We start from the raw sequence: 16158 nt of genomic DNA on the forward strand, positions 1-16158 counted from the left end.
TAGAAACAAAAGAAGTTGACTTTCTTGGCTTTCAGATGTAGAAATAAATAAATAAAATGCAGACAGGTCAAGTGACGCAAATATGACGTGCAGGACTTCTGTGAAGTCTTCAGACACAGCGAGGACCAAAAAAGGGCATGAAATAACCATGGACTTTTTCATGACACAGACAGAAACCAGAAAAACAAGTCACAAGGACATTAAAAATAACATTGGTTGAAAAGAGTATATAAACTGGAGAGTATGTTTCATTCAGTAGTGATGTTTAGACTGTGTGTGCTTTAGTCTACTCATCTGTCTAGCTGTGTTATAATAGAATCGAAATAACTCTGACAGAATTAACTGTTTGGCAAGAATTTGTTCTGAGACAAATAAAGTATAACAGATACAGTAGTACGGAGTTTGTCTGGTCACTTTTGGACAGTTTCTTCAGTGGCGAAATAAAGACTTCTGCTTGACATTTCTTCAGAAAAGAAAGAAATACATTTCTTCATTTAGGAAGTATTTTCTGAGGACTTTCAATAAATCAAAATTTGTGTAAGATGTGACATAGGCTCAAATGGATATGACAAGAAATGACTATATAAAAGTTCAACCTGCCAAACAGTGTATGCATGTAACAAAAAAGCTGGAACTAGACATTTAACAAAAATGGAGTTATACATAAAAGGTGGGAATAACGTTTTAATACAATGATGCTTTTTGTAATGTCTTTAAATCTCAGCAGTCTCATAGATAAATACAAAAAAAGAAAGAATAGTGAACTATACTAAAAATGTAGAGTGCAAATAGCTATATTACAGGCGACACACTTGGAAAGACGTGAATACGTGAATTTGATAAAGAAAGGTTTTCAGGATGGTTATTCAGCAAAATACCTGGGAAAAGGAAAAGAGGAGTACTTAATATTAATTGCAAGAGAAGCTCCAATAATGATAGAAGAGGATAAAAAAGATAATAATGGCAGATTTGTACTGCTAAGGGACTGTTGGCATGTATTTACATTCCACCCAAAATTGTTATAATGAAGTTTAAGAAAATTCTGAGAAAAATAATCAATTTTCAGCAAGAAATATTACTTATAGGTGGGGACTGGAATTTGATTTGTAGCAATGAAGATATGTCTGGTAGGGACAGAAGGGAAATTATAACAAAGGAGGGTAGATTTATGAAGCAATTTATGAAAATATTTGGCATGGACAGTTCAAAGGAACATGTGCATTTAACTGAAGGTCTTGATATTCAACTAATAGTTATTTCAAATCATGAGCCAATAGCAACTAAAATAAAAACAAATGGTAATGAAATAAAAATGAGACACGGGTACTTTCTCACATATAATTTAAGGAATGGATAGTGCAGATTACTCAGGAGCTATATGAGAGGATAGAAATTACTTCTGAAAAATGTAGCTAGGGAGTGGGATAAAATTAAAGTGGAGTTTAAAAATAGGGTGTAAATAAAAGAAAAGGAGCTGTGGTTAAGAAGTTACAATAATTATTTAAAGGGACTGACAAATGTTAAAAGGACTGCAGAATGGGGGAATCTCACAGAACAAGAGAATCAACTGCAGAATGCCAACCAGAAAATAAGGGATTACCTCGATAATATGCACAAGTTTAAAAAGACTGCTGTTAAGCAATTCTTTTTTGATAATAACACTAGAGCACAAAAACTTTTAGCACAATGACTCGGGAAGCCTATAAACAAAGAAGGTAACAAGAGATCCTGTAAAGGTATTAGAAATATTTCAGAAATTCTATTAAAGTCTGTATAAAGTAGAGAAATATGGAAATCAAGAAAAGATACAAATGGAAATGTTTATGGAAAAATTAAATATGCCAAGGTTAGAGGTAGATGAGGCTTAATAACTAACAGGACAGGAGGAAATGAGATAAAAATTGAGATGTATAACCAGTCTACAGGAAAGTCCCCAGGAATAGATGGTATTCCTGTGGAAGTTTGGAAGCTGGGAGGAAAAACTGATAAAGATCTGAAAAGTTTTGTTTAACATTATCTTAAGAGGAGGAGAACTACCACCATCCTGGAAGAAAGTAGTGGTAGCTGTAATACCTAGAGGGTAAGGATCCATGAGATCCAGCTGCATACAGGCCCATTTCAATACTAAACCATGACTATAAAGTGTTCATGTCTATAATGGCTAAAAGAATGCCAAAGTAATGCCAAAACTGACATATATGTATCAATGTGGTTTTGTGGAAAGGAGGCAAACATTTGACAACATTAACAAAACACTGATGATCCAGGGGGAAGGAGAATGTAAGAAAATACCATTGTTGTTAGTGGGTCTTGATGCAGAGAAAGCATCTGAGAGTAAGATGGGACTTTATGAGCAGGGCAATGGAAGCATTTGCAATTCTTGAAAAAAATTATAAAGGTTGATTAGGAAAATACATGAAGGATCGGAGGTGAAAATTAAAAGTGGGTGGGGTCCTTTCTGATTACTTCTGCTTGAACAGAGGAACCAGGCAGGGGTGTCCTCTTTCCCATTTATTATTTGCATTATATTTAGAACTACTGGCAAAGAAAATAAGGGACTCAGAAATTCAAGGATATAATTGGTATGGTATGGAAAGCTAGCTTTATTTGCAGATATTATTTTGTACCTAATAAAATCAGAAAAGACATTACAGTATTGTGGGACATGTTGAGACAGTTTCAGATCTTTTCAGGATGCAAAATTAATGAAACTAAAACAAAGTCAATAGCGGTAAATTATGTACTCACACATGAACTGGTTCAGGAATACCCACATTTATGGGGACATTAAAAAATGAAATATTTAGGAGTATGGATTAAAAATGATTCTAGTGTTTCAGCTAAGGATATGTGGGAAGAGACTAAACAAAAAATAATACAAAAAGTGAGAAGTGGAAATTTTGTTATATGGATAGTAAGATACAAGCAGTTCAAATATTTTTATCAACCAGAGGAGAAGTTGTGGGTAGCAATTAATAAAAGGTTGAATGACTTACCTGAGAGGGAAAGATGGCAAGAGTCAAGTGGGATAAGCAGATTCTTCCAGTAGAACAATTACCCAATCTGAAGGTGTACTTCAGAGTTACACAGTTAAGACTGCTATACATAGCACAAGCAGAAAAATATAATTCAAAGTGAAAAGGGATGATGATGAAACAAAGCAGAAGCTGAAGAAACAAGGAGAGACTGGGATTTTGGATGCAGGCCTTTAAGGAGAACAAGAATCATGCAGAACATTAGATTACATCCATAAAGAAACAGAAAGTATTCTAAGAACTAAACCAAAACAAGAATGGAAAAAGGAGATTCTGCCGGTAGGGATGTCTGCAATTAGGGATACAGACAATGGGAAGATGAGCCCGGAACTTATTGGAGAAAAAAGGTATTGGGAGCAAATAACTAGAGAGGGAAAATGACAGAATGGGAAGACACCAAGAATTTATTTGGACTGCAGGTTTGATATGAATCCCTGATTTCTGAGTGTAGGCAAAGAGAAAGAAATAGGGGGATCCTAAATTAAATACCAGCACTGGTAGGGTTTTTAATAAAATCTATAACATAAGCTGTTATTAAAAAAGGAATAATTAGTACAGCATATAAAATATTGCATAATAACTATAAGAATCAGTCAGAGGAGGTTAGAAAGGATTGGGAAGATAGATTGGATAAGCCTTTCACAAAGAAACAATGGGAGGATATATGTATGTCTCCCAAATATGCAACAAAATCTGGAATACTTAGGATTTTTGCCTGGAACTATTTACATAGATATTTTTATATCCCAAGTAGACTCCTGAGAATTTTTCCTTAGGTAGACAGTAAATGTTGGCGGTGTGAAGGGGAAGGAAGAGGTAATTGGGAACATATTTTCTGGGAGTGCAGCAAGCTGGCAGCCTTTAAGGATTCCCTGCAGGGTGCACTGTCAGAGATGCTGGATGGGCAGACTGGTCTGACAAGGGAGATGATTTTTCTGAGCTATGACACAGAATCAGAATTGCCTACTCATGGTAAGGCCTTACTGTGTCTAATAATGATGGCTGCCAAAACCGTAATTACTAGAAAATGTACATAAAAATGTAAACCAACTATACTGGAAGTAGTGAATATACTAACAGAGATAAAACAACTGGAACCAAGAGCTTTAGAAAACGGCAGGAGCAAACTACATAGGAAAAAATGGGAATTGTGGGAACACATACAAGGGAGGAGAGAGGCCTAAAAGGCAGCAAGACTTAAGTGAGCTTTGTAAGGTTTGAGTGAGAAAGACTGGGTAGATAATAAGTGTTGTATAATGTTTGCAACTGGAAGTGTGTCAGTATGGTTTATGACATAAAATGCTTGCAACTAGGATTGTGTTGGTGTGGTTTATTTTCCTTTAGACAAATGTATGATTGCCTGTGTAGTAAGTGATGGTTTAATGAAGATGTTTCTTGTTAAAAAAAAAAAAAGCAAGTATTGAATAATTTATATAATATTGCATAAGTTATCCAATATATAGCAATACATGTCAAGTATAATTTTTATGTTATAGTTTTAATTCTTTTATATGAATGTAAATTTGCTTATGTCACAAGTGATAATTCACTCCAACTGTGTTTGCCATGGTCCTATATAAGGGTGTCTTCAACCTGTTTAAGTACAGTAAACTTAAACTGGTGACCTTCCTCACATGTCTGGTGAACCACTGACCAGCCCCGTAAAATAGCATTCCTCAATAAAATCGTTGTCATCTGGCCCTTTTACGACTGCTTTTTTGATAAAAGATAATTAACTGCTTAAAATACGCAAAGGAAACGATTGTCGCCCCGAAAACGCACAAGTGATAATTCAATAAAGGTGTTTGAAAAAAAAAATGGGATTAGTTTAGAAGGAGCAAACAGATGCTCTATGCTGAGTTCATCTTCAAGCCAAAATGTTCAATCATATTTTAACAGTTGCAACATTCTTAGTCAGTTTCAAAACATACCAGAAATACCTGAAAAAGTAGTAACGCGATTTTCAGACCCCAGACATTATGGCAAGTAATATCTTAGCTTCCTAAACTACTGCACATGAAAAGGAATGCAACAAATCCCACAAATATGTGAATCTGTAAATCTCATAAGGTTCAACAACATGGGTCATTTAATAAATCAGTACTAATAAGTAGTTATTTTGACACAGTTTTCAACTTTCACATCAATCATAAACACTTAAAGTATCTTGTACTATTCACATATGTTCCCAATACTACATTTATTGCATGCATACAATGTACCAAAAATGTTAACATTTAAGGAAATTAACAATAAGAAAATTAACAATATGAAAATATCTAGAAACTTCCTTTAAAGCCAAACAAATGTACAGTTGTATATCAAACTTTGGCAATTTCCCACCATATCTCCAGAAACCATGACATACTGACACAGCATGTTGTGCACCAAAATCACACAAAGATACCAGAAAAACATTAACTGTGTGTGTAAATGCATGTGCATAAACATTAACAATTAAAATCACTTTCAGACTGTAGATCATACCGGCAACAGCTCCTTTTCAGTAGAATTTTAATACTTAATTCCTAAATACTCACAGAAGATACAGAGTTCCTTTACCAGTCAAAATGCTGTAAAGCCCATATTTTTCATGATGCATATGCGATATCAGACATAACCTTCTGCTAGCATCTAGCAATCCGTGTACCAGAAGCTCATCAGACTAACAATAACTGTTTTGTTCTCCTGATTCACATGTTGCCTATTATAACTGTAAATGACAGTTTACTAACAAACATTTGGTATCAAATTAATACTGCAAAAACTACACCAGTTATACAGCTTTCCTAACAGAACCATTTCAAAAAGTCCGTTTCTGAAGTTTATAGATAAATCTGTATGACAAAATAAGAAAGGCTTCTGACAAATATACATACACACACGTGTGTATGTATGCAGAAATATATATATATATATATATATATATATATGCACACACTATAGCTATATACATATACCCTTTTATCTGAGATTGCTGACTAGACCCAGTTAAGATGCACTTGCTGTTCTGGTTTTGTCAGCTACACATGTAAGCGAAACATTCTACATCAGTGACACTCAGCAAATTCTAAATAAAGAAAATATAAATAACAATATCCGCTTTACAGAATTGGCTGGTATAACTGCTTGAATAGAGGTTCATATCATTTACAAAAGTTTCTGATGCAGTTACAGCCAACCCATGCAGCAACTAACAGGAATCAGTCTCAGAATACTGCAGCTTAAGTTAGCTATTTATTTAGAAGCAAAGAAAGTGCTGCCGAAACTAAGACAAATATTTCATACTAAACAAGACAATCTTGTAATAAATGTTCTGCTCTCACGCTGTCATCTATTACTGCGCTTGTTTCACTTACCAGTTTGTTTTTCCCTGACAGAAGCTGCCATGTTGATTCCGTGTCACTACCAGTCGGCGATGACGTATTGTTAAGAGACGTGGCGCATTCAACTGGTCGTAAGGTAAAACTGCGGGTTTAGAAATCAGTCTTTAGGTGGTATACTGCAGTTAGACTTGTTCTATTATAATTTTGAGTTGTAGAGGAATGCGTACTTCTCGCTTGTCCGAATTTTTCCGTAATATTTTGGTGTGTTCCATGTAAATATGGTTTTCGACAAATAACCAAAGACTGAAATCACTAACTAATGATATACGTTTCAGATTTCGTAACCTTTATAACACAACTCCTGTTTTTCTAGCAACTTTCTAAGTTTATAAAGGCAATATTTAGACTGTGTCCCTATTTTTGGGTCTTTGTCCCACACTATTAAGGCCTTGTCCAGACTCCTTGCACTAAGAGGTTGAGTCGTACGAAAGGCTGATATGGGCTAGGGCTAGTACTCACCACACTCAAAGAAAGTATATACTGTGATCAGTTGCAATGAATTCTCTACATGTCTGTTTTTTCTCGGTTAGCAAATAAATACATCAAATGGTAAACACCATTTATCATGTAGCGTGTTGTTTTGGCTGGCTGTTTTATCTCAAGACTCAACGTTCATATTAGTATAGTAGCCACTAAAAATGCATACCTCTCAACTTTTTAGCACAAGAAATCTGTACATAGACTAAAATAATGGACGGACAAAGGCTCAAAATGGGGACATATTTTAAATATTGCTCTTATAACCTTAAAATTTGCTAGAATAACAGGGTTGGTCTTTGCATGAATTCTCTGAAGGTTATGAAGTTTGAACTCAAATGTGTGTTACTATTTAGTGTCTTAAGTGATTTTAAAGAAAACCATAAATTGTATGTGGAACAGACCAAAAATAATGAGGCAAAAAATTTTGGACAGATGAGAGGTGTGAAACTTTGTTTTGTATTGCGGGGTAGGTTTTAGCACCTCTCAACCTCTTAGTGTAAGGAATCTGGTCAATGTCAAAAGTGTAAGGGGAAGGGTTTGGTTAATACTGGGGTAGATTTAATTCTTTCTCTTACAAAGTTGGGAGGGTGGCCTAATGGTTAAGGTGTTTGTCTTACAAACACAAGGTGCAGGGTTTGAGTCTTACAAGATAATATTAGGCTGCTAGGCTGCAAATGCAAAGGGCAGTTAGCTTAGTACTGACCTATGAATCTATGAAAACTTGAACATTAGCTATAATGAGTATTTGTGTTGGCATACATTTTCTGAATAAGAAGTCAGAAACTCATTGGTCCCCAGTGACTTGCCAGAAAACCACACATTTTATGAGAAGCTCACCAAATATTTTACACAAAAAGCTTCACAGTTAAGAGCTATGGCTTGGCATAAGAGTTTGTTTACATGATTCTTCTCTCCTGCCATCATCAAGGTTGCCACCAGTCAGAAAATCAAGGTCGCTGTCAGGCAATCCAGTTATAAGAAGTACTTAAAAGGTATTTTGAATTTTTCTGTGGACTAACAAATTCCTGAAGTTTGTTTCCTAAAATGTTTACTGTTTTGTTTGGATTTCTTATCTGTATTTGCATGTTTTGTGAAAACAGTGTGATTTATGCTTATATTTGTATGGGTAGGGGGTGCTGAACTTTGTATAATAGTACAGAAGAGCAACAGGCTGGCCATCATTTTTTTCACTTTTCATTACAGTCATGCATCAGAATTGCACAGTGGTTATCTTTGGTGGCAGCACTTGTTTCTTTGTGTGAGTTCATAGCTGTGGCTCCATCCGTGTATAGTCTGCATGTCTTCCCTGTCTCTGTATGGCTTTTGTTCATGTGATCTGGTTTCCTCAGACACCCAACTGTTTGTCGTAGGTGAACCGTGTTTTACCAATTTACCAGCAGAAAGCAAGCTGTGTGTGCATGTCTTATGATAAACCTGGCATGCGGTACGTGTGAAAAAGTATTAGCAACCATATACATATATCTCATGGTAGTTAAAAAAATAAGGCATAGAATGCATCACATCCCTCAGAGCTTCTAGAGCCTGTCATTCCTGGCTGTATAAGTGGTTTAGGGGAGTCCTCACTTTAAGTCTAAAACTGACCCTGCTCAGAGGTGGGCACATAGATTGCTATACTTTGTGTGGGGGCTGGGGATTAGTCATTGGTTCTTTATTTTTCCCTACAGTAAAACATCAACAATGTGCACAGAATGAGCACATAAGTAGGAGCACTTGTCTGGGATACATAAATTGTGGGATTGCCACCCTTTTTATCACATGTACTCTTTGATCAAGATACATTTTTATCATTTTCCACTTTTCTGTTTGATGTTTTACCTTATGAAAATCCCTCAATATGTGTTTCTAATGAGTCTGCTGTTTCTGCCTAGATTATTCCCACATATTTTATTTCATCCTTCTTTATATCTTCTAGCTCTTTCCTATCCCCCTCCTGTCCCTTGTTGCTTAACCATATAGCAGTAGTCTTTTTCTGATTTACCTTATGTCCTAACATTCTCACAGACTTTCTAACCTATTCATATAGCTTATCTTTATCAGCTGAATAGTAAGTCAGCATCTGTAAAATATTATCCACATACAGGGCTATCTTCCTTTGCCTATTCCCCACTCATACTCTTTAATATTTTCAGTTCTGATTCTCTCAGCCAGGGGTTCTATTTATAATGCAAATAACAGTGGTGACAGGAGGCAGCCCAGCCTTGTTCCCTTTTCAGTCTGAATATTTTTGGATAACTATTCTGTTATCTTAACTTTTGTCCTTGTCTCTTTATTAATTTTTCTAATCATTTCCACCCAGTCCCTGAGGAATCCTGCCCATAAAGCTACCTCAAATAGAAAATTCCAATTCAACCTGTCAGAAGCCTTCTCAGTGTCCAGTGAAATTAAGGCTCTCCCCTCCCCCTTTTGTTGGGCTTTCCCACACGGTGAGTAGTGTTCTGATCAAGCTGCCTGTGGTTCTCCTTCCCCTACAAATCCTGTTTTGTCTTGGCGTATTATTCTTGGAAAGTTTTCCCCACCCCGCTACTTGTTTTAACATGAAGCATTTGTAGTCATCATTTAAGACTGAAATAGGCCTGTATGAAGATGGCTTATAGGGATCTTTCTCCTCCTTTAGAATTACTGTGATTATTGCTTGTTACCATGATGTCAAGTTTTGTCCCACTTTTTTATATTGTTAAACAATCTAGTCCATCTGCTTATTACCTCTTTTTTGTATCTCCCATAATTCCCCAGTGATTTCCCCTTTGCCATCCTTCCCCAAGCCTTCTTCACCACTTCCTTTGCTATCCCTGTTATTAATTTTCTCTTTTCTTCCTCCCTAAGACTTTGCAAACCTTTCCAGTCCTGATTTATATTCCCTCCTTCTCCTGTCATCTCATCCCCATACAATTTCTTTATTTCTTCCTTTTGTTACTTCTCATACAATTTTCATAGCACTCTTGAAACACCTCTAGAATCTCTACTAGTTTATTCCTTCCAGTATTCTCATTCAATAACTTTAATCCAAATACTTCATTTTCTGTCTTTTCTGCTAAGTCTTATTGCTAGCACTACTGTTGCTTTTATACTATTTTTAAAGTAGATTTTTTTACTGCTATTCTATTTCACTGCCTCTCATCCTCTATTCTTTGTATTTCTCTCATTTCTCACTCTTTTTCCTTCATCCTTGTTCTCCTGCATTGTCTGTTCATTTCAAGAACAATAAGCTCCATTTTCACATTTTTCAGCATATCCCTTCTAATCCTCTCCCTGAACCTCTCTCTCTTTGGAACATCTTGAAGAGAGGAACAACTATATCAGGCTGTTGTTCATTCAACACAGTGGTTCTGATGCATCTCATAGGCAAATTAATTAATGTTTGCATCAACAAGAGCCACTACAACTGGATCCTTGGCTATTTGATTGGAAGACATGTGATGGTAAAAACAGATCAGGTATCATTACACTGAACACTGGTGTGCATCAAGGGTGTGTACTTAGTTCTTTACTATTCACCATCTTTACCCACGACTGCCCTGCAAAATTTCTTAATAACCATATTGTGACACCCCTACACTGGCCCAGTAATCAAGGAGCCTCAATCCTCACCAGTAGCACCAGTGAGGGGACGTGCACACTGGGAGGATGACAAGCACACAGAGTAAAGTACAATTTCCATTAAGAGCACACAGAGATCACAGTCAGTCTGGGACTGGTCTCTCCCTCTCTTTCCAGATCACCAATAAGGCTCCACACTGGCACAGATATTGGGTTCAGATCTCAGCCGAGTGGTCAAGCCAAACCCTCCAGAACTCTCTCTGTCCAGCCAGTGCTTCGTGTCCCTGCCCAAGTAGCTGACACACATACACTGAGATTTGATTTATATACAAACACACAAACACTCCTGGGGAAAGCTGGCACAGGTTCACTAGCTATGCCCCCTTCTGCCCAGACTATAAGGTAGTACCAGCTGCCACCAACCACCCGTATCATTTGTTATAAGGCCCTTACAAAGGGTGACCAATTCTACTGTGTAATGTTACCATTATCCAAATGGTAGGTGTGTCAAAGACTTTAAGGCTATTTAAGAGTGGCTTGTACAGTGTTACCAAATGCATGCAAGTATTTTAGGAGCTTAAATATCTCTAAACAAAACCAGCTACAATTAAAATATTTAAATATATTTAGTAATAAATGATAACAGAACAAGACAATACTCAGTAACCCAATACAGTGACAACAGAGTTCACAATCACAGGAAATACTTCAAAACCACATTGCAGGACAGTCTCACATAAATACAGAAAACATCTAGACTAATCTTACTATTTTCCTATCTATCTCTAAGAGAGATACTGTGATCTAAGTCTTACTTACAGAGCAAGTCAAGTGCTGGCAAGATGTTTACAGGTCCAGAGACAAATACAAAATGCACAGACGTTCTCTCTGAGATGGTTCTTAAATTAATAATATACATTACTGCTGGGTTAGCTAGATAACATCAGTATTTGACACCTGCCTCTAGTTCCCAGGCTAAACAGATACCAACAGAATTTAACATGAATCTATGAAAAATACTTATCTCTTAGAAGCTGACACTTATCTCTTAGAAGCTTGCCTGAAACTGGAAGTTGTAAAACAATTAACACTTTTACATTTTAAACCTAGTAATTAATTTTGTCTTAAGGCAATAGAAATAAACTCTAGCTGTAGACATTCTGTCTTCTAGCTGTGGTAAACACAATTATAAAACTCTTTACTTATTTTCTCAGAGTTTGCAAGTTAACTCTGTATGTTCCAACTTTTACCATGAAAACATACATTTGCATAGGCATATAGTCCATATACATTTCTGCTCTTCTCCAGCAGGGCACACTGTGGTTACATTCTTGAAGCTCAGCACATAACATACAGTTTAACACACACACAACATATAGTTTTCTTACATTTGAAAGACAAGCTTATGGATCATATTAATATTTACAAATGACATGGGATCATTTATGAAATTCTAGCTAGCTGGGCTGGCAGCCTTCAAAATCCCCCCCCCCCAAGAACTCAAGCTAGCTTTTCAAGTGACCCTTGAGAAACGTTGCTTGAAAGGGTTGAGCCTATCTGGTAATACATTACCCCATTCCCTGGCTTGAGACCCCATCTGCATTGGCATTGCTAACCCTACTGTTGTGCTGCACAGACATATCATATGCTTGCGATCCTAGGCTCCACCCTAGTAACTTGGCATTTTGCTGACTGGCTCGATGTAACCATGTTAAGGGATTGTGGTCTGTAACTACAATTAATTTCTTTCCTTACAGATAAGGCTGACGTTTCTGCAGTGCCCACACTATGGCTAGCCATTCATTTTCTACAGCTGCATAGCATTCCTCCCTGGGTTGGAGCCTACGACTGAGATAAACTACTGGGTGCTCTTCTCCCTCTGAAGAAAAATGGCTAAGTGCAGCCTCCACCCCATGGTTTGAAGCATCCACCTGTACAATAAATTATTTGCTATAATGTAGACTGGCTAACACAGGGGGTCCTCCCAAAGCTCCTTTAAGCTTCTGGAATGCTTGTTCACATGCTGGGGTCCACACTACCTTATCTGGCCTGTTTTTCCTTGTCAGGTCTGTGAGGGGAGCAGCTGTGGTACTATAACTGGTGACAAACTTTCTGTAGTACCCTGCTGTCCCTAAAATGTCCCCACCTGCTTTTTGGTAACAGGTACAGGCCATGCCTGAATGGCTTCCGCTTTGGCAGGTTCTGGCCTGATCTTACCACTCCCCACTCTATGTCCCAGGTAGGAGACCTCTGCCATGCCCACCTGACATTTGCTGGGCTTAATGGTCAACCCTGCCCTCTGCAGTCTGCCCAGCAGCTCCCTTAAATGCTGAAGGTGCTCTTGCCAGGAATGGCTGTAGACGGCAATATCATCTAGGTAAGCATATCCTAGCAGGAGATTTTGCCCTTGGTCTACCAGCCTCTGGAAAGTTACTGGGGCATTTTTCATCCTAAAAGGCATTTTTGTGAACTCATACAAGCTAAAGGGAGTCACAAATGCTGACCTCTCTCTAGCACTGGGAGTCAAGGGCACCTGCTAGTAACCCTTGGTAATCTCAATGGTGGTAAGATACTTAGCCCCACCCAGCTACTCTAGGGCTTCAGCTGTCCTAGGCATGGAGTAAGCATCTGACTCTGTGTGACTATTTAATTTCCTGTAGTCCACACAGAACCTGGTGCTGCCATCCTTCTTTGGTGCCAACACCACTGGGAAGGCCCAGGGACTGCTGGACTCCTGAATTACCCATAGTTCCAACATTTCCTGTATCTCCTCCCTCAGAGTCTGTTTGACTCTCTCAGGCACCCTGTAACGGGCCTGCCTAATAGGCCTTTGGGGCCTGTGTCCACATTGTGCTGCACCAGGTGGGTGCAACCTGGTTTTCCAGTGAACATGTCCACAAACTCCTGTAACACTGCTCATATTTCTTAAACCTGGGTAGGGGATAGTCACCAGATCTCCCTCATACTCCTCCTGCAATCCACTGCAAGTACTCTGCACAATGGCCTCCCTATCATGGTAAGGTTTCATCATGTTGACATGATACAGTCTGTGCCCCTGCCTTATGCCTAACAGTTCTACCATGTACTTAACATCACTGACCTTCCTTACTATCTGGTAGGGTCATTCCCAAGCTGCTTGGAGCTTGTCGTGTCTGACAGGAGTAAAAACCATTACCTACTGCCCTACAGCATACTCACTAACTCGAGCATTCCTGTCATACCTGACCATTTCCTTCTGTTGGGCTTCTGCCAGGTTCTCCTGAGCCAAGCCCATGAGTTCCCTGAGCCTTGTCCCGAGATTTAGGACATATGCCACAACAGACTCCTTGTGGGATTCAAACACACCCTCCCACTCATCTCAAATTAAATCTAGAGGTCCTCTCACCCTGTGCCCATACAACAATGCAAAGGGTGAAAAACCTGTGGATTCCTGGGAAACATTTCTGCAAGCAAACAACAGATGGGGCAAATATTTGTCTCAGTCCATCTTAAACTGGTCTGCAAATGCCCGTAGCATCGTCTTGAGTGTAGCGTTTAACCTCTCAACAAGACCATTAGTCTGGGGATGGTAGGGGGTGGTCTTTAGGTCCTTCACCCCACAGTACTTCCACATACAAGCCAGCAGGTCTGACATGAAATTGGCACCTCTGTAAGTCAGGATTTCTTTGGGAAACCTACTCTGCTGAAAATCTCTAACAAAGTATTTGCCACCTTTTCTGCCTCAATGGAGGATGGAGCTGATGCGTAAGGGAAGATAGCATAATCTACTACCACTAGGATATACTTTTTCCCTATGGAACTTGGGGTACACAGAGGCCCTACAATATCCATAGCTACCCTCTGAAATTGCTCCTCAATCACAGGCAAAGGCATCAAAGGAGCTTTCACCTTGTCTCCTGCCTTGCCTACCTTTTGGCACTGCTCACAGATCCTGCAAGTACCCTGTTACATCTCTGGAAATCCCAGGCCAATAGAAGTTCTGCATACTATGTCTCTTTGTACATTTTATGCCCATATGACCTGCAAAGTGAATATCATGGGCTATGGCTAGAAGTGCCAGATGGTAGGCTCTGGGCACTACCAACTGCTGCATTCTCTTACACTCTAGCCCTCCCCAGGGGTCCACTCTCTATACAGTAACCCTTTGTCCCAGTATACAGACTTCCCCTTCCCTTGAGAATCAGGTGCCTCACTAGCTACCTAGGATCTGAGAGCTGAGCCTGTCTCAACTGTCTCTTAGTAACCCTTCCCAGCTCCCCTTCCACAGGAAGTCTAATATCCTCTGACAAAGGTGTCTCACTGTCAGTCTGGGTATTGTTACTCACCTCTGCCCTTGCAGTCACTCTGTCCAAGGGAACATCAGTACCCACAAGCAGCTGTGGCTCACCTTCAGTCTCACTGCTACAGGGTAGTTCATCCCTGGAGTAGCCACCTGTCCTGGTTACAAGTCTGTGGTCTGTCTGGGTCTCCCCAGGCTACCAGACCTACATGCTTATCTCCAAGCCTGACTGCGTGCAACTGCATGAACACACGGTACTGCATTATCAAAATCATTCCCTATCAGGACATCTGCAGGGATATCCTCAAACACACCTACTTGGTGGCTTCCTTTTCTACCCTCCCAGTCAAGGTGAACCCTAGCCAAAGGTATTTGGAATGGGGTACCTCCTAAAGCTCTGACTGGAGTAGACTGCTGAGGGAAGTAGTGCTCCTCTTTAACCATTGCAGGCTTCACAATGGTTATGTTAGTAGCTGTGTTTCTCTTTGTCATTCACTAAGATATTCACTAAGATAGTATATAACCTCTTGTGGTAGTTTGGTACCTTTGTTGTCTCGAGACAACTTACTGTTGGCATTTTGTCATTCCCATTTACTGGCTCTCCCACCTTTTGTTCCCCACCTTGCCTCCATGGACATCTATATGCTACATGGCCCCAGTGGTTGCATTTAAAACATTTAACCCTAGCTCCTGGACATGTACCAGGACTAGTGGCTTCCCTGCTACTGGCAGATTATGTTGGGGTAGTCTGGGCTGCCCACCATGGGTTCCCTTAGACCCATGAGCAGCACTGGGTGTCCCTTTCCTATGCAGGGATGCCCTGCTTGCTAGGTATAGGTCTCTCCCTTCTTCCCCAACTCATCTGCAGTAAAGCATTGTCTATCAGCTAACCAGATTCTCATGCAACATGCTAAAGGCTTGTTCCCTCACCAAAAGGTCTGCCAGCCCTTTAAAAGTGGTGACCTGAGATCCACTCACCCACCTATGAAAATAAGTGCTTAGTTCAGCAACATATTCACACACATTTTCATCTGCCTTGCGACTACGCTCATGACACATTTTCCTATAAGTTTCAGGTGTTAACTTAAAACATTCCAGCAAACAGTTTTTTACAACATTATAATTTAAACAGTCATTATCAGACAGTTTGGAAAAATGAGTTACAACTTTACCATGGAGTAAGGGGGTCAGGAACCATACCCATAGCCCTTGGTCAGCATCATACTGTTTATATACGCTCTCAAACATATGACTGAAACTTTCAGAATTATCCCCCTCTGTAAATTGTGCAAGAAATTTACTGGCCTTTGTTGCTTCTGAGGTTCAGTTACTCCCTTCCCCATTACCTCCATGACTCTAGTGAAGAGTCAGCATCTCCTTTTCATGTTGCCTCTGCCTCTCCTCATCTTCCATGTGTAGC

The 16158-nt window shown here is 39.1% G+C and overlaps 1 protein-coding gene across 3 annotated transcripts in view; it reads right to left on the reverse strand.

Moving 5' to 3' along the window:
• SCFD1 (sec1 family domain containing 1) overlaps nucleotides 1-6480 on the reverse strand; it is a 3579547-nt gene extending 3573067 nt beyond the window's left edge. For 2 of the 3 annotated variants that reach the window (XM_044073812.1, XM_044073811.1), the window contains exon 1: nucleotides 6395-6480. In XM_044073812.1, the coding sequence (XP_043929747.1) occupies nucleotides 6395-6425 (31 nt within the window). In that variant the 5' untranslated portion in view covers nucleotides 6426-6480. The remainder of the gene's footprint in view (nucleotides 1-6394) is intronic. The other variant, XM_044073814.1, reaches the window with a different exon arrangement.
• Between the last annotated feature and the right edge of the window lie 9678 nt (nucleotides 6481-16158).

The sequence above is a fragment of the Protopterus annectens genome, chromosome 6.part0 (assembly GCF_019279795.1).
Source record: "Protopterus annectens isolate FY-2018-M chromosome 6.part0, PAN1.0, whole genome shotgun sequence".
Classification (NCBI taxonomy): Eukaryota; Metazoa; Chordata; order Ceratodontiformes; family Protopteridae; genus Protopterus; species Protopterus annectens.